At 46.5% G+C, this 21,142-nt stretch overlaps 1 protein-coding gene across 1 annotated transcript in view; it reads right to left on the bottom strand.

Moving 5' to 3' along the window:
• Window positions 1-21,142, bottom strand: part of heatr1 (HEAT repeat containing 1) — a 30,174-nt gene that overhangs the window by 4,737 nt on the left and 4,295 nt on the right. The window contains exons 7-35 of the mRNA XM_038269703.1: window positions 20,607-20,818; window positions 20,389-20,522; window positions 20,228-20,315; window positions 17,960-18,061; window positions 17,772-17,886; window positions 17,561-17,668; window positions 17,373-17,468; window positions 17,218-17,303; window positions 16,946-17,142; window positions 13,772-13,893; window positions 13,502-13,699; window positions 12,616-12,790; window positions 12,391-12,539; window positions 12,112-12,304; window positions 10,202-10,374; window positions 9,914-10,078; window positions 9,087-9,305; window positions 8,865-8,996; window positions 8,686-8,789; window positions 2,300-2,446; window positions 2,050-2,168; window positions 1,843-1,964; window positions 1,635-1,763; window positions 1,336-1,557; window positions 844-970; window positions 592-770; window positions 458-522; window positions 267-390; window positions 48-188 (exon numbers count right to left, since the gene is read on the bottom strand). Of these exons, the coding sequence (XP_038125631.1) occupies window positions 48-188; window positions 267-390; window positions 458-522; window positions 592-770; window positions 844-970; window positions 1,336-1,557; window positions 1,635-1,763; window positions 1,843-1,964; window positions 2,050-2,168; window positions 2,300-2,446; window positions 8,686-8,789; window positions 8,865-8,996; window positions 9,087-9,305; window positions 9,914-10,078; window positions 10,202-10,374; window positions 12,112-12,304; window positions 12,391-12,539; window positions 12,616-12,790; window positions 13,502-13,699; window positions 13,772-13,893; window positions 16,946-17,142; window positions 17,218-17,303; window positions 17,373-17,468; window positions 17,561-17,668; window positions 17,772-17,886; window positions 17,960-18,061; window positions 20,228-20,315; window positions 20,389-20,522; window positions 20,607-20,818 (4,143 nt within the window). The remainder of the gene's footprint in view (window positions 1-47; window positions 189-266; window positions 391-457; window positions 523-591; window positions 771-843; window positions 971-1,335; window positions 1,558-1,634; window positions 1,764-1,842; window positions 1,965-2,049; window positions 2,169-2,299; window positions 2,447-8,685; window positions 8,790-8,864; window positions 8,997-9,086; window positions 9,306-9,913; window positions 10,079-10,201; window positions 10,375-12,111; window positions 12,305-12,390; window positions 12,540-12,615; window positions 12,791-13,501; window positions 13,700-13,771; window positions 13,894-16,945; window positions 17,143-17,217; window positions 17,304-17,372; window positions 17,469-17,560; window positions 17,669-17,771; window positions 17,887-17,959; window positions 18,062-20,227; window positions 20,316-20,388; window positions 20,523-20,606; window positions 20,819-21,142) is intronic.

Below are 21,142 nucleotides of genomic sequence, written 5' to 3'. Positions count from 1 at the left end.
CAGAACAATCCCTCGACAGAGCGGTTTCTATGGCAACGACGGGTCACCTGTTGATCATCCCACTGCGGGCGCTGATGCAGCTTGTTGTTGAGGAGCTCCATGGCCTTCCTCCGCACCGACGGCAGCTGGTTTCCCATCAGCCCCTTCATCACCGTGATGAAGGTGTCTGTGGGCAGCAAGGCGTTCACCTGCGGCGGCGAGCAGAGTTAGAAACAGAAGGGCTCCGTACGAGCAGCTCGGCTGCGTGGCGAAGTAGCTAGACCCACCCGGTCCAGGACTTCGTAGGACTTGTTGAGTAGAACTCTCCAGAACTTGGCGGTGGGTTGGTCGGCGTTCTCCTCCACGCATCGAGCCACAGACTGGATGTAGCGCAGGATCTCCTCCAGAACCCTGCGGCACACAGAAACTCAGCGTCTTCCCTGCAGCTGTGCCTGACGGCGCTCTGAGGGGAACTCACCTCTGCTGCAGCTGCTGAAGGGAAGCGCCGCTGTCATCGCCGCTGTCATCGGTTTCCTCTGAGACCTGAAAACGGAGCAGACGTTTAGAAACTGCCCCTGACTCCTCCCAACCTTCCAGCTTCTTCTCTCCCACCTTCTGGATGAAGGTGTTGGAGCCCAGCAGCTGAGCCACGAACGACACGCAGAGGAACTTGAAGTGCCGCAGCTCCTTGCTGCTGTGAGTTTCCACGCTGAAGATCAGCTCCTCCGTCCTCTCAGGTTCCTCCTGCTTCCTCCCGACTCCTCGCCGACCCACTGGCCGCCTCGGCGGAGCTGCAGCAGAACCCCGGTGTTACGCTTCTGACAGAAATCAGACGGGAGCGGATTTGGAGTTGACGGCTCTCACCTTCTTTATCGTCTGGCAGCTGCAGCAGGAAGTTCAGGATGTTGATGACGGAGCTGAGCTGCTGCTTCACGTCGAACTGACAGCTGAGGGAGATCCAGAACTCCATGTCCCGCTCCAGAGCTGCGTCCTGCACCGCAGACACCGACCACCATGAAAAACCGTAGCAGTATTAAGCTACGCTCACACCGGATGCGACATGTGCAGCAGAAGCAGCCGTTTTACATGCAAAGTCAACGGTTGATGCGCATAAAATGGTCCTGCAGCGTCTAGAGCAGCGGCGCCTCATGAGCTCCTGAGCATCTGAAGCTTCACAAGCAGCAGCTGCTGGAGTTTTAAAAATTATCAACCAATCAGAGAAGCTGAACACAGGAGCAGCAGAAGCTTCTGGACTCACTTTACTGGACGTCTGACCTTAATGAGGATCAGAGATGAAGCAGCAGAAGCTTTTCTAAGTAGCATTAGCTCCTTAAGCAGGGGCGGAGCCTGTGGTACCTTGTCGCCGGCTTCGCCGCTCTGCGTGGCGTGCAGCTTCAGCAGCAGCAGCTGGAGGATCCACAGGAAGTGGGCGGGGCCCATCGCGGTCACCAGCAGTCCGAGGACGGGCAGCCGCCGGTGCTCAGGAACATGGGGCAGGGCGTCGGCGAACACGTGCATGATCTTCGTTACCACGGCAACCATGGCAGGGGCGGAGGATCCGTCGGAGAGCCGGTGGGCCTGTAAGAGGGGCGACGTCGCGACACGTGAGAATGGTTTCAAGGCATCAGGCGACGTCGCCCGCAGCAGCTGCTCACCTGGACCAACGCCGGGACGACCGTCGCCATGGTCTTCTCTATGACTCTGAAGCTGTAGGCGTCGTCCAGCCGCAGGATGTTGGCTCCCATGAAGGTGAAGATGGGCATGATGTTGTGCAGGACTTTATCCTGCAGGGGGCGACACACGGAGCTCACTGAGTCATTTATTCAAACCGGTTTGTTTCTCGCCAGAGGAGGCGGCGCTTACGGGGAAGATGGAGGCGGTGGCGGCCAGCAGCAGCAGGGCGTGGTGGTGAGTCTGAGGCATGTCTGACAACCGGATCACCTGAACCACCAGCTCCACGTTAAACTTCTCCTCATCCAGGACCTCTGCAGGGCGCGGACACAGAAAACCCAATCAGACAGGAGCAGCGAGTTTTAGGCCAGGATCACAGAGCGACTTCCTCCTCCTCACCTGCAGCCATGGGGCCGCCATCAGGGGACAGCTTGTTGCAGATGTTTAGCAGACAGCTGAGCAGCAGCTGCTTGGTGTACTCCATGTTTGTCTGATCGTCTGCACACGGCTCCAAACTCCTGACGAGACAAACAGCCTTCATCAGTCGCTACCTTTGTATTTTCTAAATGATTTCGGTTTATCTGGAGTTTTAACATTCAGTCGGGTTTCAGTGGAACTTTGATGGACTAGGAAAGCTGCCGTTTGGTACCTGGAGAGCAAAGAGAAGAGAACCGGCACCAACACCTGGGCTCTCTTCAGCTTCTTCTTGTGTTGCAGCAGCTCCAGGATCAGTGTGACTCTCTGCCACGGCACAGCGCCCCCTTCTGGACACGAAGCGTCGCTCTCCTGAGGCTTCCTAAGCACAGAAATGAGCAGAAAAAAACAGCTCTGAATATAAAGCAGCGGAGGTCCGAACACACGACTCTGTGGTGCAACAAGTGGAGAAAACATGTTGGAAAGGCAGGAGAGGAAGGATGCATTTAGTCAGGGGTGGTTCTAGATGGACTTTACCAGGGGGGCAGGATGGTGCGGGGGGGGGCAAAGAACTAAAGAATAACACAAACAGACACAAATAAAACCTAGAACAAGATAAAGCCCAGGATGCACTTATGATCTAACGCAGGGGTCTGCAACCCGCGGCTCTGGAGCCGCATGCGGCTCTTTCATTCTTATACTGCGGCTCTGAGTGGCTTGGGAAAATAAATTACAAAAAAAAAACTAAGTATTTAATTTAAGTCAGTGTTTCCCGCAGCACTATCTTGGCGAGGCGGTAGCGTGAGTTTGGCGAGGCCTCGCCAAACTCACGCTACCGCCTCGCCAACGTTCCAAAAGAAAAAAAAAAAAAAAACCCAACCCCCCGAAGTTTTAATTCATTGCCAGGCCCAGACATTAAACCAGAATCGGCCTCCACCAGTCACGTGACATTTGTTACTAAGACGCCATTTTAGGTGGAAAAGGCGTAGTGTACCGCGCCTGAGTTAAACAGATGAGTAATTTTCTTTGATCATCCGAGGAGACGTGTGGGGTGGGGGTGGGGGGGTGACGTGATGTCTTCGTCGTCATCATCATCGGTGAACTATATCTGAAAAGGTAAGTGGTTAATTAAAACTGATAATAGAAAATTAATATCTGCCTCGTGTGCTCTGACAAATTAAGATAGGATTTAGTTTTATGTATTTAATTTGACCCCCCCAGCCCGCTCGACAGTTATCCACGCAAAACTGGTTCCGGCCGACACCTCACCGCCTCGCCTAAGCTAATTCCTGCGGGAAACACTAAGTTCATTTTATTTTTGTTAGTTCTTTAATATTTTAGTCATAAATTGGAAGATTATTGTGATCTTGACATATTAGAATTAATATGTTATAGTTTTTTCGTCGCTCAAAATACACATCATACTCGCATTTGAAAGAGACATTCAGACATTGTGTTATTTTTTCAAGAATTCAAAATGTGTTCATTAGATAAAATTTTATTTTCTCTGTAGCACTTTGTTGATTTCTACGGAAGAGGATTAGGGCCACTGGAAAAAGAAAAAAGTTAACTGATTTTTTTTTTTTTTTATTTTATTTCAGTATAGTATGGGAAAAAAGTCAGAATTCTTTTTTCTCAGAATTCTGACTTTAATCTCAGAATTCTGACTTTTTTCCCATGTTAAACTGAAATAAAATTTAAAAATCAGTTTACTTTCCTTTCTCAACTCACTCTGCCCAACATTACAGCCAAGCAAAACAAACAATTAATATCAGAGATAACTGAGGCAGAACTAAGATCGGTGATTAAAAAGTTAAAAGGAGGGAAATCTCCAAGAACGGATGGGTTTACCTCCGAGTGGTACAGAGAAATGCAAGATCTATTAGTCCCTGTTTTATTAAGAGTTTTCAACAATGTTCTGGAAAAGAAAAGAATTCCTCCTTCATGGAGAGATGCAATTATTTCATTAATCCCCAAGGAGGGAAAGGATAAGTTGGACTGCAGAAACTACCGCCCGATAAGCCTGCTTAATATTGATTATAAATTATTTACTGCCATAATTGCTCAGATATTAGAAAACATCTTACCAGTAATAATTCATAAGGACCAAACAGGCTTTATCAGGCAGAGACAGACACAGGACAACATCAGAAAAACTTTGCACATCTTAAACCATGTAGCTCAACAAAAAATAGAGACCCTTGTACTGAGTCTGGACGCAGAGAAGGCTTTTGACTCGGTAAGATGGTCCTTTCTCTACAAAGTTATGTCCAGATTTGGGTTTCACCAGAACATAATTGATGTCATTTCAGCCCTATACAATAAACCATCGGCTAGGATAAAAATTAATGGAGACCTATCTGACCCCTTTGTTTTGGAAAGGGGTACGAGGCAGGGATGCTGCGTTTCGCCGCTTCTCTTCGCCCTCTTCATAGAGCCGTTAAGTCAATGGATAAGACAGAGAACAGACATAGCTGGGGTTCACATGGCATCTGGAGAACAGAAGCTTTCATTGTTTGCAGATGATTTGTTGCTAACCATAACAAATCCATCTCAAACTCTACCAGTGCTTATGGGAGCAGTCGAGGAATATGGCTCGCTCTCGGGTTACAAGATAAATGTTACCAAGACTCAGGCTCTAACAATAAATTATAACCCACAGAACAATATTAGAAAACTGTACAGTTGGAACTGGGAGGCAGATTCCTTAAAATATTTAGGGGTCACATTGCCCAAGGACTTTTCTAAGATTTTTGATGCCAACTATGGGCCCCTAATCTCAAACCTGAAATCAGACATACAGAGATGGAACCTGATCCCTTTTTCAAATCTATACTCCAGAGTGGAATCGGTCAGAATGAACATTCTCCCACGCTTCCTTTATCTATTTCAATGTTTACCTATCCAGATATCAAAAAGACGTTTTATAGAATGGGAAAGAATGATATCTCAGTATATTTGGCAGGGAAAAAAGGCAAGGGTGAGGTATAGGACGCTGCAATTAAAGAAAGAGAAAGGTGGACTGGGTCTTCCCAATTTGCAAGTTTATTATCTTGCAGCTCAGTTAAGACCAGTGTTCTGTCTATGCTCTCCATCATACAATGCCAGGTGGAAAGATATGGAAGGTAGAACAGTGGAGGGAATACCCCTGATATCAGTATTAATGGATACGGAATTACAAGATGGGCTGAACATACCACAAGGTTCAATGTTACACACAATGCTGGATTCCTGGAGAAAGGTGATTAAAATCTGTAAATTGGGCAACCAGATAAAAATACTCAGATGGTGTGCCTTTGACTCTGCTTTTAAACCGAATAAGATGGATGGGAGATTTAGAGGATGGATCCAAAAAGGAATAACCACCTACTATACATTTACCAAAAAGGGGGTATTTCAGAGTTTTGAGGAGCTTCAGAGATCTAATGGGTTAGAGAGGGACGACTTCTTCAGATATTTACAAGTGAGGGCCTATTTCAATCAAAACATACGTAATGATTGGGAAACGGCCAAATCAAAATTGGTTGATGTGTTTTTGTCTTTGTTGAAGTCAGGTTCATGCAAGAAACTTGTTTCCATACTTTACAATGCTATTCTATCTTCTAAACAAGGCGATACGAATTATATAAGGAACAGGTGGGAAAAAGAAGGAAACGTAACTATCTCAACCGAAGTCTGGGAACAGATTAATAAATTACACTGGATGACTTCAAGCTCCAACACATGGAGACTGTTCTGTTGGAAAAACTCTGTTCGATATTTTGTAACTCCAGCTCAGAAAAAACATCATGGCAGCGGAGACGCCTGTTGGAGACTCTGTGGAAAAAACGGAGCAAATCACCACCACATCTTTTGGGGATGTCCGGTGATTAAAGATTTTTGGGAGCAAACGTGTTCCCACATAAACAACATCTTCACTAAAAATCTCCCGTGTAAATGTGAAATTCTGTACTTAGGAAACATTCCATCTGACAACTGGACTCTGGAAGATAAAAAACTGCTGTTAATGCTGCTGGCTGCAAGTAAAAAGACAATCACCAGAAAATGGTTAAAACCTCAAGCACCTACAGTAGAGGACTGGTTTGACATAGTGCAGGACATTTACATGCTGGAGAAGCTAACTTTCTCTGTCCAAGGACGTAGGGAATCTTTTTTCAGGATTTGGTCTAAGTGGACAAACTATGTAAAAGCAGTAATCCCTGTGATCTAAACTTGTCTTACCACATGCAAATATTTTTGTGCTGTGTACTGTTCCCTTTTGGCAGGCCTATGTCCTGAATTGTGCTTTTCCCCAAAAATAAGGAAAATTTGAATCAGACCTCATGTTCCCACCCGCTCGCTTTTTTAAGTTATAGATGTTTGGTTACTATACAAAAACTCTGGATCGGCTTATGTTGTTCTTTTCCATATTTCCACTGTGGTGGAAGGTTGAATGTACAAAGTAATTGTAACCTGCCTTTCCAAATAAAAATGTCAATATAAAAAAAAAAAAAAAATCAGTTTACTTTTTTTTTTTTTTTCAGTGGCCCTAATCCTCTTCCGTAGATTTCATAAGCAACCCACTTTTGTTGTTTATACAAAGTATAAAGGTAAGAAAAAACAATATAAACAGTGTTATCTTCATTTAAGATAAGATGATAGCCCATCTTCAAAAGGGTAGTCAAAGCACAAATAAGTGTACTGTACGGCTGGGGTGAACCACGAACCATGAAAGGGAAGTTGTTGTCTTCTTTAAATATTTTTTCTTTCTATTTAATAAATGCGTTCATAAATAAATTCATTTTAGATGTCAAAAAGTATTTGCGGCTCCCAGTGTTTTCTTTTCCGTTTAAAACGCATCAAATGGCTCTTTCTGTGTTAAAGGTTGCTGACCCCTGATCTAACGGATAAAAACTGATCATTTCTCACGAGTGAAGCTAAAACTGATTGCAATTTCTAAATAATTATTTTAGTACATTTCCCATCCAAAATATTGTACGTACAAATCAGTAAAAGTCTCTTCTTTCATAATTAGAAATTGATTTAGTAACACTGCAAAAACAGATTCAATTCTATTCAGTTTATTTCTATAGCTCCAATTCCCATCATGTCATCTCAGGTCACTTTCCAGTTCACCAGATCATCCAGTCAGATTGATTCAAAGTTTTCTATCTAAGGAAAACCAGCTGATTGCATCGACTCATTGACTCTTCAGCAATCCCTCACACTAAGCATGCTTGGAGCGACAGTGGAGAGGAAAAACTCCCATTGAACAGGAAGAAACCTCCAGCAGAACCAGGCTCAGTGTGAGCGGCCATCTGCTGAGGCCGAGCCTAGTTTTTTAAAATAATTGCATCTGCTAATTGAACCAATATTGTTGTGTGTGTTTTCAGTAGGACTAGCTGACTAGCTGAATCCTACCTGGTTTTCAGACGTACAGTTTGAGCAGGTAGATCGCATCAGAGCGTCGGGTCGCACAGAGTGAGAACAAACATGGTGAGCTGTGAACTGCAGCTGTAGCTGCGTAGCCTCGTGAGACCATCCTGATCTCGCGAGCTTTCAAGGTTTCACTCGCAGATCAGTCTGGAGACTCTCCGTTAAAGAAAATTTGGAGCCGTTCACCAAACGATCGTCCAATCAGCGTTGGCTTTGAGGCGGGTTGAGGTGTGACGCAACGAGAAGTGCGACAGTTCAGTCTAAAGAACATGGCGGCTTCAGCCGATGAAACTAGCGTTAGCGTGGCTATCCAGCAAGTTTTATGGGAATTACAGAGTATTTCTTCACTGAAAGAAGAGCAAAACACTGCTCTGGAGGCTTTTCTCAGAGGAAAAGATGTTTTTGCTCTTCTCCCCACTGGTTTCAGCAAGAGTTTGATCTATCAATTGGCTCCTCTTCGTCGTCGCTCTGTTAGTACGTCATATGCTTCGTTGATCTGATTGGTTTATTTGGCCCGTCTATCACCAACATAGGCCAATCAGATAACCAGTATTTTCGCCCCTTCCCAAAATTACTTCAACGGAAGGTTTCCAGATGGATATGCGGAGCAAATCCATCTGGAGGAGTCAGGTTAGTAGCTGCGTGCAACGACTGAAAAAAATTGCACAGTGTAATGTGATAGTTTACCAATGGAATGAGTATTTATACTCTTAAAATTTGATAATTAGATAATATGCACTTAAAATAAGACAATGCAATTGTGTTTTCTTAGTCTAAGTGTAAATTGTCTTGTTCCATTAGCAAAATGTCTCTTTTTCCTCAATCCAAGAAAAATTCACTTCTGTCAAGAAAAAATGACTAATCTAGATCTCGATTTTTTCCAGTGCGGGCCCCTTTGGCCCCTGTCTAGAACCGCCTCTGGATTTATTGCTCCCAAACCCTGACAGCTCAGGAAGCAGCTGCTCTACTGTTCATTACTACGTCTACACAATGATTGTTTTCTACTGTCTCTGCTTTCGATCGCAGATGAAATGTAAAATAATAGCAAATATAGGGAATAATATGTTGAGACTCTGAAAGAGATTCGATCCATTGATGTCATAAGAAGGGGCGGGGCCCCGAGCAGATGTGGTACCTCCAGCTGTTTAATGCTGATGGGACTGCTGCTCTAATGAATCAGTTCTTAGGGAGTGAAATGCTGAATACCTGGGAACCATTCTGCTCCTGCGGGTTTGCTGAACCGTGACGCTGACCTTTGGTTTGTCAGGAGGAGCGAGCTCATTGGCCACCAGTTGAGCGTCAACGGCGATCTGTTAAAAACACATTTAGAGCCTCAGAAGCCACCTACGGTAAAGTTTATTTAACTTGGTCTCCGTTTCTCTCACCGCTTTGAAGACGCTGCTGACCGTACCGGCCACCAGCGGGCTGCGACCCTCCGCCAGCAGGTCGAACATCACCGACAGCAGCTTCTGCTGCACCTTCTCGTCTCCGAGGGCCGAGAAGAACGGCTTGGTGATCTGTAGGCATGATGGGCCAAATGCTCAGAAATCTCTCAGACATTAACCTGCAGCTTCGTTAAGCTTCGTTAAGCTTCGTTAAGCCCCCACCTGTTCCAGGGCGCAGATCTGACAGCCGGCCAGCCGCAGAGCTCTGACCAACAGGTCCATGCAGTTCTGCTCCTCGGCCAGCAGGGGCGCCGACGCCTCGTTAAACTTCCCCAGCACCAGCTGCAGCAGCTGGGTCTCAGAGCGCAGCGGGGAAGGCGTGTCGGGTCCGGTTTGCTCCAGGAGGCGTTCCAGGACAGGAAGCAGAGCGGAGAGGATGAACTGGAAGGACACGGAAAAAATGTATCATCTCTTCTTCAGAAAGAAAACGGTAAATAAATAAATAGATGTTTCTGTTTGCTACACCTTTGGCAGTTACACTGCAAAAAACTGAAAGTATGAAAACAGCAACACAGATGAAATAAGTCATTTTTTCTTAAAAAAGTGATTTTTGTCTACAATTGAGGAGGGAAGTGAGACACTGTGCCAATGGAAAAAGACAATATATATTTAAAATAAGAAAAAAACAGTTGCATTGTCTTATTTTAAGTACATATTACCTAATAATAATTTCATTGGCAGATCAGCTTATTTTCCAGCTCAAATTAAGTAAATACACTTAATATAGGAAGTTTTTCTCATTTCTAGATCTTTTTTGCAGTTTTCATTTCTTTTATACCAGGTAGTCATAATATATAAACATGAAACAGAATACCTTTACAAAAACAGATAAAAATTACTTTTCATCAACAGAAATTAGACAAACATCTGACTAAAATGATCAGTTTTACTGACAGTTTACCACAAAGATTAGAATTAAAAACAAGCAACACTATTGCCCAGGCAACGGTTGCCCCGGTGCGGCCAACTGGCAGCCAGTGACCTCTCACCTTTCCGTTGACGAGGCTGAGCGCCCTGAGCAGGGCGGCGGCGGTGTACGACGGGCAGCAGGGGTCCTGAATGTTCCGCAGCAGCTGCTGCAGCGCCGCCTGCAGCTTCTTCTGTTGCGACTTGACTTTGCTGGATAACGACTCGTCATGAAGAACAGAGAGAACCTGAAGACGATAAACCAGGTCGGTTCTTAAGCTCCAGACCAACCCCTGATCCTTTGACTTGGTTTATTCACTGATTCTGAGGTTTTCAGAGCAGATTGAGTCTGAAGTCATTGAAGATCTCACCGTGCTCAGATATGACGGGTCAGCTATGATCTCCTCTGAGGTTCTCTGCAGCCTCTCTATGATTGGCTGGAAGGGCAGGCTGCTGGTTCCTGATAGGCTCTGAAGGGCGCTGAGGGCGGCCCTACGGACCTCCCGAACAGGAGAACGAACGCAGCACAGCAAGGAGGGGACCACTGATGCAAGGAGACACATCAGAGCAGAGAAAAGAGCTTTAAACAAGCCTGGAAGGTCAAACCAGTAAAACCAGCAACCTTCACTGGATTATTGACAGGAAGGAAACAATAAGATTGCTTAGCGCTGCCTAGCGTTGCTTAGCGTTGCCTAGCGTTGCTTGGCGCTGCCCAGCGTTGCCTAGCGCTGCCTAGCATTCCTTAGCGCTGCTTAGCACCGCCTAGCGTTGCTTAGCGCTGCTTAGCGTTGCCTAGCGCTGCTTAGCGCTGCCTAGCATTTCTTAGCGCTGCCTAGCATTTCTTAGCGCTGCCTAGCATTTCTTAGCGCTGCCTAGCATTTCTTGGCGCTGCCTAGCGTTGCTTGGCGCTGCCTAGCGTTGCCTAGCGCTGCCTAGTGTTGCCTAGCGCTGCCTAGCATTTCTTAGCGCTGCCTAGCGATGCCTAGCATTGCTTAGCGCTGCTTAGCGTTGCCTAGCGCTGCCTAGCATTTCTTAGCACTGCTTAGCACCGCCTAGTGTTGCCTAGCACCGCCTAGCGTTGCTTAGCGCCGCCTAGCGTTGCTTAGCGCTGCCGCCTAGCGTTTCTTAGCGCTGCCGCCTAGCGTTTCTTAGCGCTGCCTAGCGTTTCTTAGCGCTGCCGCCTAGTGTTGCTTAGCGCTGCCTAGCATTTCTTAGTGCTGCCTAGCGTTTCTTAGCGCTGCCGCCTAGTGTTGCTTAGCGCTGCCTAGCGTTTCTTAGCGCTGCCTAGCGTTTCTTAGCGCTGCCGCCTAGTGTTGCTTAGCGTTGCTTAGCACCGCCTAGCGTTGCTTAGAGCTGCTGCCTAGCGTTTCTTAGCGCTGCCTAGCGTTTCTTAGCGCTGCCGCCTAGTGTTGCTTAGCGCTGCCTAGCGTTTCTTAGCGCTGCCGCCTAGCGTTGCTTAGCGCTACATAGCGTTGCTTAGTGCTGCCTAGCGTTTCTTAGCGCTGCCGCCTAGTGTTGCTTAGCGCTGCCTAGCGTTTCTTAGCGCTGCCGCCTAGCGTTGCTTAGCGCTACATAGCGTTGCTTAGTGCTGCCTAGCATTTCTTAGCGCTGCCGCCTAGTGTTGCTTAGCGCTGCCTAGCGTTGCTTAGCGCTACATAGCGTTGCTTAGCGCTACATAGCGTTGCTTAGCGCTACATAGCGTTTCTTAGCGCTGCCGCCTAGTGTTTCTTAGCGCTGCCGCCTAGTGTTTCTTAGTGCTGCCGCCTAGTGTTTCTTAGTGCTGCCTAGCATTTCTTAGCGCTGCCGCCTAGTTTTGCTTAGCGCTACATAGCGTTTCTTAGCGCTGCCGCCTAGTGTTTCTTAGTGCTGCCTAGCATTTCTTAGCGCTGCCGCCTAGTGTTGCTTAGCGCTGCCTAGCGTTGCTTAGCGCTACATAGCGTTGCTTAGCGCTACATAGCGTTTCTTAGCGCTGCCGCCTAGTGTTTCTTAGTGCTGCATAGCGTTGCTTAGCGCTACATAGCGTTGCTTAGCGCTACATAGCGTTTCTTAGCGCTGCCGCCTAGTGTTGCTTAGCGCTACATAGCGTTGCTTAGCGCTACATAGCGTTGCTTAGCGCTACATAGCGTTGCCTGGCGTTGCAGCTATGACATAATCACTTCAGCGTCCAAAGTGTAGGAAAGCATATAAGGAGAAGTCATGCCTGACCCCACCAGTTCTCGGCGTCCAGCCGTAGACGCTTTGCCTCAAAGCTGATTTCCTTCCAGATGTTTCAGTTTCTCACCTGGTGAGTCTGGAGCCGCCAGCTGGTCCAGCACTGCGGCCGGTTGGACCTCCATTATGGCTCTGCCCAAGTACAGCGCTCTGGTCTGCAGGACGGCGCCAATCTTTACGTCCAGCTGGTCTCCATGGTTACCGCTGTATCCCCAGACGAGGCTCAGGAACCTAAAGAGCACGATGGGCTCCTGCATGTGGACCTGGAGGAGAAGCAAACTTGATCATCTCCCAACTGAAAGTCTCTGCACATTTAAAAAAGTTTCATCCAACGACGGTCAGCCCTCACCCTGAAGAGCAGCTTCATCAGCTCCCTGCAGCTGAAGGCAAACGGGCTCTCAGCGGCGCTGCTGATGAGAACGCCGAAGAGGCGGCAGATCAGGCCCAGGTAGCAGCAGGTGCTGGTGTCCATCTTCTCTGGGTTCCACCATGCCTGGTCTGGAACAGAAAGGAGACCCTCCGCTCAGCCTCATAATCACACCCACCGTGTCAGTCACAGGTGGTGGGGTTGTACCTTTAAATGAGGTGTCAGGACACCTGAGTGAAGAGATAAAGTCTCTGAGCAGAGTGATGAGAACCGAGCTGAAGCCCTGATCCAGACGCTCCGACGGCTGCTGCTCACATCTGCTCAGGTAGACGACCAGAGCCTCAGAGAAGGAGGGGGGCACCTGGAGGGGAAACTCCGCCTCCTGTGAGGGAACAGAGAGTCAGACTTTATATCCCACAATACACCTGGACTCCCACGCTTTAACGCTTTGGCATTTTACCTCACATAGACATACATATAAGAGTAAAACCCCAAACTGACTGTCGCAACACAGAAATTATGGCCGCCATCTTGGGGAGGTCGAACAGAAGGAGAAATGAAGGAGGATGCCTCAGCACTGAGCAGCTTATTACGGCTTTGTATGTCGTTGTGAAGACACACACACACACAGATGTATGTGTATATATTTTTTTTAAGTGAGGGATATGTGTATATATATATATATATATATATATATATCTGCTTATACCTGTATAAATAGGTTGTATATGTGTATATAGCAATAAAAAATGTAAAACTATATGAGTGGCTGTGCTTTGCAACATGCATCCATCCTATCAGAATATTCCGTTACTCTCGAACCCATTAAGGATGTTCAGATAAACTGAACCATTTGTTTGTTTTCAGCAAAAAAAACGGAAAATTAGTTCAATATTCAGCAAGTTAAAGTTGATTAAAATTAATTCTGTTCCTGCTCAACATATTACACTGAGTGGACATGTTGACCTCCCCAAGATGGCGTCACTAAATCACGTCGGGGCCCACAGTCGATAGCGGTGAATGCGGGGTCTACTCTGATATTTAGTCTATGTTACATCAGGATAACAAAGACTGGGTTTCTGTAACGCCGCACCTCGCTGTTGTCGTTCTGCATCACGTCCAGCAGGTGGAGCTCCAGCAGCGTGTAGACCTTCTGAGCCGTCAGCAGGTGCTGCGTCTGGCTCAGCTCCCCCAGGCTGATCAGCAGGGTCCGGGTCAGAACCAGGAAGGGCGCCCTGCCTCTCAGGCCGGCGCTCCGCTGCTCCTCCACCAGAACCAGAAGTTTCTCCAGCTGTTTCCCAGAAACACAAAGGGTTACATCCAAGGAAAGGTCCGGTATTAGGATCCACAAAGAGCCACTCACAGCGTCCCGTTTGGAGAAATGCTCCATGTTGGTCAGGTTCTTCGTCAGCGTGGAGACCAGGCGCTGGTTGGCCAGGCCCACCAAGTCAGGCTCAGAGCTCCTCTTCATCACATCCTGCAGTTCTGGGAGCAGAGAAACTGTTCAGATTAGGCCTGCAACTAACCTTTAATTCGCTAAAGATGATTTTATACCGATTTAAAACTAAAACGTTTCTGGATAGAGCAGATTGACAGACGAAAAAATATATATATTTTTTATCCTAAATGCTAAATTTTTATATATTTTTTTTAGTGCTGTCAATCGATTAAATTTTTTTAATCGCGATCAATCGCATCAATGCCTGAGTTAACTCGCGATTAATCGCATTTTAATCGCAAATTTTTTTTCTGATTGAAAATCATTTAAATACTCTCGATGACATACAAAAAATACATACAGGCTAGGTTTGTGCCAATGTTCTTTTTTTTAAATGAGAACAGGTCACAGACACTGATTTATGCCATAGAAACATATGGCAAGAAGATGGGGAGGCATGTAGCAAAAAATAACAAATATGTAGCCAAAAAAAAGGCCCTGAAAACAGGCTGATGTAAAAGACAGTCTTTACAGTTAATACAGTCTTTTGAACAAAGACAAGCATTTTACCCTACTGCTATAAAATGCAGTACAGTTAACATTAGATGTTAATTAACAAAGATAATAATGAACAATTTTCAATCAATACATCAAAATCAATAGACCGACATCACTAGATGGAGGTAGTCTATGCTCTAGAAAGTTACTTTTCAGCCTCTTAACAAAAATGAGAACACACACACACCCACTCACCCACACACACACACACACACCCACTCACCCACACACACACACACACACCCACACACACACACGATACCGACCTGTGACAGCAAGAGTGCCGTAGCAGATTCCATTTCACCTCAGTAATCTGTTTTCTCAGCGTATTTCAGGTTGCTACTAGTTATCAGACGCTCAACTTGTTTGTTGGTGGTGGGGCTTAAAGAAAAGGCACTAGCGCCACCCAGTGTATGAGCGTCTTTTTTCCTTGAGGAGGTCCGCTCTGGAAGCCTATGGGAAATGCATTGACTGGGGGAAAATAGCCCCGCCTTCCCGCAGGCTGCAGCGGGATGAACTTGGAAAATTGTACCATAAAACCACATAGCGTTAATCTCACGTTAAAAAAATTATCGCCGTTAAAATGGCCTCGCGTTAACGCGATAATGACGCGATAATTTTGACAGCACAAATTTTTTTTTTTACAATCTTGGTATAATTCCTGCTCTAAGTGGGTCGCTCTTTCAGCTAAAGGCAGGTTTTAGAGTCTCTATACTCCTGTTAACATAATTAGTTGACAATTATGTCAATAATCGATTAATCAGAGGAATTATTTGAACCTTAGTTCAAAGTGTGGTGGGCGATATATTGAATATACTCGATGTTTCTCCACACATTATAGTTAAAATGACTCCATCGCAACCATCAAAAACAAATTCGCATTAAGACATTAAGCGTTTTATTTTCCCCACACTTTGAATGCATCATAAACCCCTCTTCCAAACAGGATTATTTTCTCGCACTCTACAGCAACCGGCAAACGAAATATGGCGACAGCAGGTGATTCAGCTGAGCGACATACGGCAGCGGTTTGGATTGAACAAAAGACGCCGTAAAACTAGGGATGTACGATATTGGGATTTTGGCCGATATCCGATATGCTGATATTTTAAAACTCATGTAGCCGATAACCGATATCGATACCGATGTTAAAGCTGGACAAAAATAAGTAGTCATTGAAAATAGCAGTTTTGTTATCCATTTCTGACACTTTGAAAAATAATAAACTCAAATATATTTTCATATGCTGATATCAAATTGATTTTTAAAAACGCGGTATCGATCTATTTTACTTTCAAAATCTGGTGAAATTTCATCGTTCTGTTACAAACTCTCGTGATATTTTGCAAATTCTTGTGAGATTTTGTTAGTAAAATAGATCGATACCGCGTCAATATATCAACATATAAAAATATGGCAACATTTGGTGAATTTTCGGGGGATTTCGTAGCATAACGATGACATATAGCAATATTTCATTAGTAAAAGAGATTGATATGGTGTTTTTAAATGGCAATATATCAGCATATGAAGATATTGGGATATTTTAATGGATCAATATTTTTTCCCTCGTCTTTAGAAGTTTTTAAGTCTGTAAAAAAGAAGTTTTTGAAGAAGAAGAAGTTGTATTTTTTAGACTTTAGAAACTCAGAAGCTGATCAAATATCGGGTTAAATATCGGTGGGGCGGCCGATGTCCGATATTCAGTTTTCAGGCCGATACCGATAGGGGGCCGATTATATCGTGCATCCCTATGCAAAACCATTGCTGCAAAAGGCAGCAGTACAAATTTATTCCACCCCCTACAGTCATCGGCTGCAGAATGATGAATGTTGTAAACTCTGCATGTCAGCGTCTCCCAGCTCAACAGTTAAAACGTTCAATCGATCAGCCGTGAAGCCGATGGCGTTGGCCTCGTCGTTTTAAAAAAGCGATCCCAGGAAAAAGGAAGAGATGGAGGGAAACTACAGACGCTATTTAAGACGTTATTTTTAAGATGCTCTAATACCTGCGATGTTCAGAGGTTTTCTAACGTTCTCAATTTTATAACTTTTTGTGCTTCTTTATAATTCCCAGCAGGTAAGATCAACGCTGATAATGATCTAACTTTTGGACGGGATTTCCATTTTTGTTATTTTAGGTCAATTTCTTTTTTTTATATTATGTACAAAAGAGCCTTTTTTTTCTATTTTATTTAGTATTGTGTGTTTTTGCTTTGTTTCCTGTTTGGTTGATGGGATTTTGTTAAACGTTTAATTTTAACACCCAAAGACAGCATGTGGCAGAAAGGCTTTTTTTTCTTTAAGGTAATTTAAACATATGGTGACATATATCGTGTATTGTTATCGCCCAGTCTTAGTTCTGCTTTTAAAGGAAAAGTCGCTCATATTCAGAATTCAAACTTCTGAAAGTTCCTCATTCCTCGCTGACCGGACTTTTCCTTTAAAGGTTTCCATTTGGCCCAAACACCCAGGAAGTAAAAGCTTGCATTGCCGATGCTTTTAATGTGAAAGGGACACAGGAAGTAGTTGGGTTTTCCACCTTGAGCCCAGCCCAGAGTGAGGGGGTGCTGGCTGAAGACGGCGGATTGGGCGATGGAGGCGGCCAGTCCGAGTTCAGCCGAGGTGATGACCAGGAGGGGGAGGAGCTTCCAGCCTGTTTTCTGCATCAACTCAGCATCTCCGTTTCCCAGCCGGCCGTCGGACAGCAAACGCACCGCCACCGTCAGCACGGGCATCCTGGAGGAGACAGGAAGCACTCAGTGACTCGTTCTGTAGAGGGTCGGATGAATCTAGCATCGTTAGCTGACTGACCACTGCTGAGCGGACGGGCGGACTCTGTGGAGCAGCGACAGCAGCCATGACACCACGTCCTCCGGGTCCAGGACGTCCAGCAGCAGCTGCAAAAAACAACAACAGTGAACGTGGCATCATGGAGGAACGAACAGAGAGGGATTCCTCCAACGGACCTGCAGGACGCGGAGGGCGGCGGAGACCACTTCTGGGACGTCGTCACTGAGGCGCTCCGCGACGGCGTCCTTCAGGAACGTTTGGTCCAAGGTCTGCTGTTGGTCAGAGGAGACACGACGGCGAGACGTCAGAACCGAGCTAACAGAACGGGATCCAGGACCTCAACGCTTCGGTTTTCCGGCTCTACCTGCTCCGAGCTGATGAGGCTCATCAAATGATCCACAGCCGCCGTTCGGACCGAAGGCTGGGGGTGCTTCAAGCTGAGGAGCAGCGACGTGTCCGAGTCGTCTAGAATCTGACAGGAAGACACAAACTCTCAGGCAGGAGGTGAAAACACGCCTTTCTCTCTGCGATAATCCGAATCTCTGCACATTTTCTCCATTTCCTCTGAATTCTACCTGGAATTTCCCGCTGCTGACGAACAGAGACAGGAACTGGTGGAAGAGGCGCTTCTGCTGCGGGTCGCTGTCGACCACATGACCAGAGAGCACAGCGTCCAGCGCGTGGCAGTACCTGCATGAGGAGAAACGCTCAGCGGGGTGGGAGCATACATCTAATGACGTTACATCACCAGTAGGGGGCGTACTTGGACTCGAACAGCCGAAGCAGAGGCAGCAGGCGCTGATCCAGGGCCGACATGTCGGCGGCGGCGAGCTCCGTTTGCTTCAGATACTGATCCAGGAGCAGCCTGCAGCAGGAGGGAAAACTGGGCTCAGAGATTTAAAACCAGACTCAGGAGGTCTGAGAAGGTTCTGGATGCTCCGTCAGGACCAGGATTAAGACGTGGACCGGATCAACCCAGAGTGGAACGGAATCACTCTGATAAACCAGAGTCTGTCGCCTGGACCGGAGCGCTCTGCCATCTATCAGGTCCAAAGGGCCCAGAAGCGCTTGGACTTCCTGCGGAGGATGAGGAGAGCCCACCTGTCCGCCCCCCATCCTCCCCACCTTCTCCAGAAGCACCATAGAGAGCGTTCTGAGCAGCTGTCTCACTGTGTGCTGTGGAGGCTGCAGCGCCTCAGACTGGAAGAAGGTGAGAACAGCAGAGAGGATCATGGGGGCTCCTCTTCCCTCCATTAAAGACATTTCATCCCAGCGCTGCGTGTCCCGTGACATCATCAATGACCCCTCACCCCCCCACCATGGACTGTTCTCCCTGCTGCCCTCTGGGAAGAGGCTTCCCAGCATTCAATGCAGGACCAGCAGGTTCTGCAACACGCTGATAAGCCTGATTTATGCCCAGAAACCAGGTCTTCTGCGTGTGTCGCAGTTAACGCAGATATGCCCTCCCCGCTTCCGCAGAACCTAAATGAAGTTGGCCCCCCCCACCTACTTCAAATCAGATAAAATTAGTGTCAAACGTTTCTGCTGGTTTTTTTCTTTGTGCCGCTGTCGTTTTAAAGATATAAAGAAATATTTCTAGAGGTCATCAAAGGTCAACCATCCCCCCCACCTTCTTCAAATCAGACGAAATGGGTGTCAATTAACTCAGCTCCGTTTGTGCAGCAAAATTTTTTGCTTGTGCTGCTTTGGATTTGAAGACATTAATGAAAATTTAAAGGTCAAAAGGTCAACCAGCCCCCCCACCTTCTTCAAATCAGATAAAATTAGCGTCAAACGTTTGTGCCGCTACCGTTTTAAAGATATAAGGTGATGTTTTTCTAGAGGTCATCAAAGGTGATCGCAGTACAAAAAATGTATACGTTTTAAAATATGCATTTTTTTGTTTTTAATATATTTATTTTAAATATTATATATTTAAAATTTATTCTAAAATTTTACATTTGTACTGCTATCATTTCAATGATATTAATAATATCATTAAGGTGGGGGGGGGGGGGCATTTCTTTATATCTTTAAAATGATAGCTGCACAAACGTTTGACACTAATTTGTCTGATTTGAAAAAGGTGGGGGGGCCAACTTCACTCAGGTTTCCGCAGACACTCTGGTGCACCTCTCCAAAATTGTAGGTGACCGAAGACACGAAGAAACGAGGCCTCTGATTGGTCAGTTCAATTCAATTTAGGAAGCTCCACAATCTCCAGTAGTCAGCCGAGACGTTTTCTCACATGGCTGATGTGGGTAATGGCAGAATATCTGGCTGAAGCGGCGTCCACAGCGCCTGGAACACCCCTGACACTATCCCAGGACGCTAGTTTGTAGCTCAGCGCTACAGCCAGTCTTTGGGGAACACTCACGGATGAACTGTGCGTCGTCCGGCGTTGGATGAGGGGTTGTAGACGGCGAACAAGCTCGTCAAACCCACAATCCTAGCCAGTTTGTAATAGTCCACCTTGCATTGCGGCGTGGAATAACACAGCGCAGACCACGCTTCAATATCGAGCATAAATCAAAAATATCTGCATCAATCTCACTGCTGCAGGAGGAGAACCAGACCTTAAACACCAAACTAAAACACTGCATATTTGCACCATATATATTAATGCTCTGAACTTCCATATCAATGCATTTTTTCTGCACCATGTTTTTTCTCCCACACTGTTTACATTTGATCACTGCTGCACTTTGTTATGAAAGCTGCACTAAAGGACATTTTGTATGTGAATATTCAGTTCAGTTCAGTAGCTTTTATTTGTCCCAGTATGGGCAATTTTTGTGCAGTAGTAGTGCACCTTTCACACACGTTCACATTTCACAAATCACAGATAAAAAATAAAAGAAGAAACACATAAAATATCCAAAAAGATAAAAGTAAGGTGATAAAAGAGACAGAAAAATAAAAAGTAAATAAAATGAGCAGTGCAGGGGATGAATGAGAGCATAGGCCTATATGCACATGAACATGAGAATAAAAGTTGTTAGTCTACCAGACGAAGGAGGCTGAGGCTTACCGGCCCACGGTTCCATCCAGGTCTTTGGTCAGAGGGACCGAGCTCAGGACGGCCTCCAGCACGTTCACGCCGTCTGTCCCTTTCTCACCTGAGACAGACACTGAGGGGTTAACTCTGGCGGCTCGGCTGGCCCGTCACTTCCTCCATGTTCCCACTCTTACCTGAGCTGCTGTAGAACACACGCTGGACCAGGTGAGGCAGCAGGTACCGCAGCAGAGGACTGACATCATGACCGGCCGCCAGGACCTGCAGCGTTGGAACCAGCGTCGCCATGGAGATCAGACTGCCGACGGCTCTGAACACAAAGCGAAAGCAGAGATCAGAGGAGAGCAGAGCGGCGCCGGGCGAGCCCTCCACCCCCGGAGCGCCTCAGGCCTACCTGGGACCGACACATTCCACCTTCTGGTTCTGGAGCAGCACCAGCAGGCAGCCCAAACCCTCCTTGGCCAGGACCGGCTCTTTCAGCAGAGACTTGCTGATCTGCACGGTCAGGCTGTCGACCAGGCTGGCCTCCATCACCACCTTCACCGCCAGCTGGCACACCATCATGTAGGTGGCGGCTTTGTAGTCCGACAGGGACGACTTCAGACCCTGAGGAGACCAAAAACAGAACCAACAGGTCTTCATCATCTGCTTCCTGTAGTTATGTTCAGTCTGCTGGTGTCGGCTGAATTCACACGAGGAGAAACGCCGCCTGCATCATTCTGGGATCATTCCTCCCAGCAGAACTGGTGGCGTTCCAGTCACCGTCCTGCTTTGGGACCAGTCTGCCATTAAAGGACCCGACCGAGTCCAAGTTTTAGCCCTCTACCTTCTAATGTGAGCTAAACCGGAGAGCAGCCCACAGCATGATGCTGCCACCACCATCTTCCACTGTTTCAGCAGAACTTATTTAAACAGTTTGGGGAATTTGTC

Source organism: Cyprinodon tularosa, unplaced genomic scaffold (assembly GCF_016077235.1).
Source record: "Cyprinodon tularosa strain WSP-4 unplaced genomic scaffold, ASM1607723v1 ctg736, whole genome shotgun sequence".
Lineage (NCBI taxonomy): Eukaryota > Metazoa > Chordata > Actinopteri > Cyprinodontiformes > Cyprinodontidae > Cyprinodon > Cyprinodon tularosa.
The sequence above is the reverse complement of the archived record's forward strand: the minus strand, read 5'-3'. Positions and strand labels throughout refer to the sequence as shown.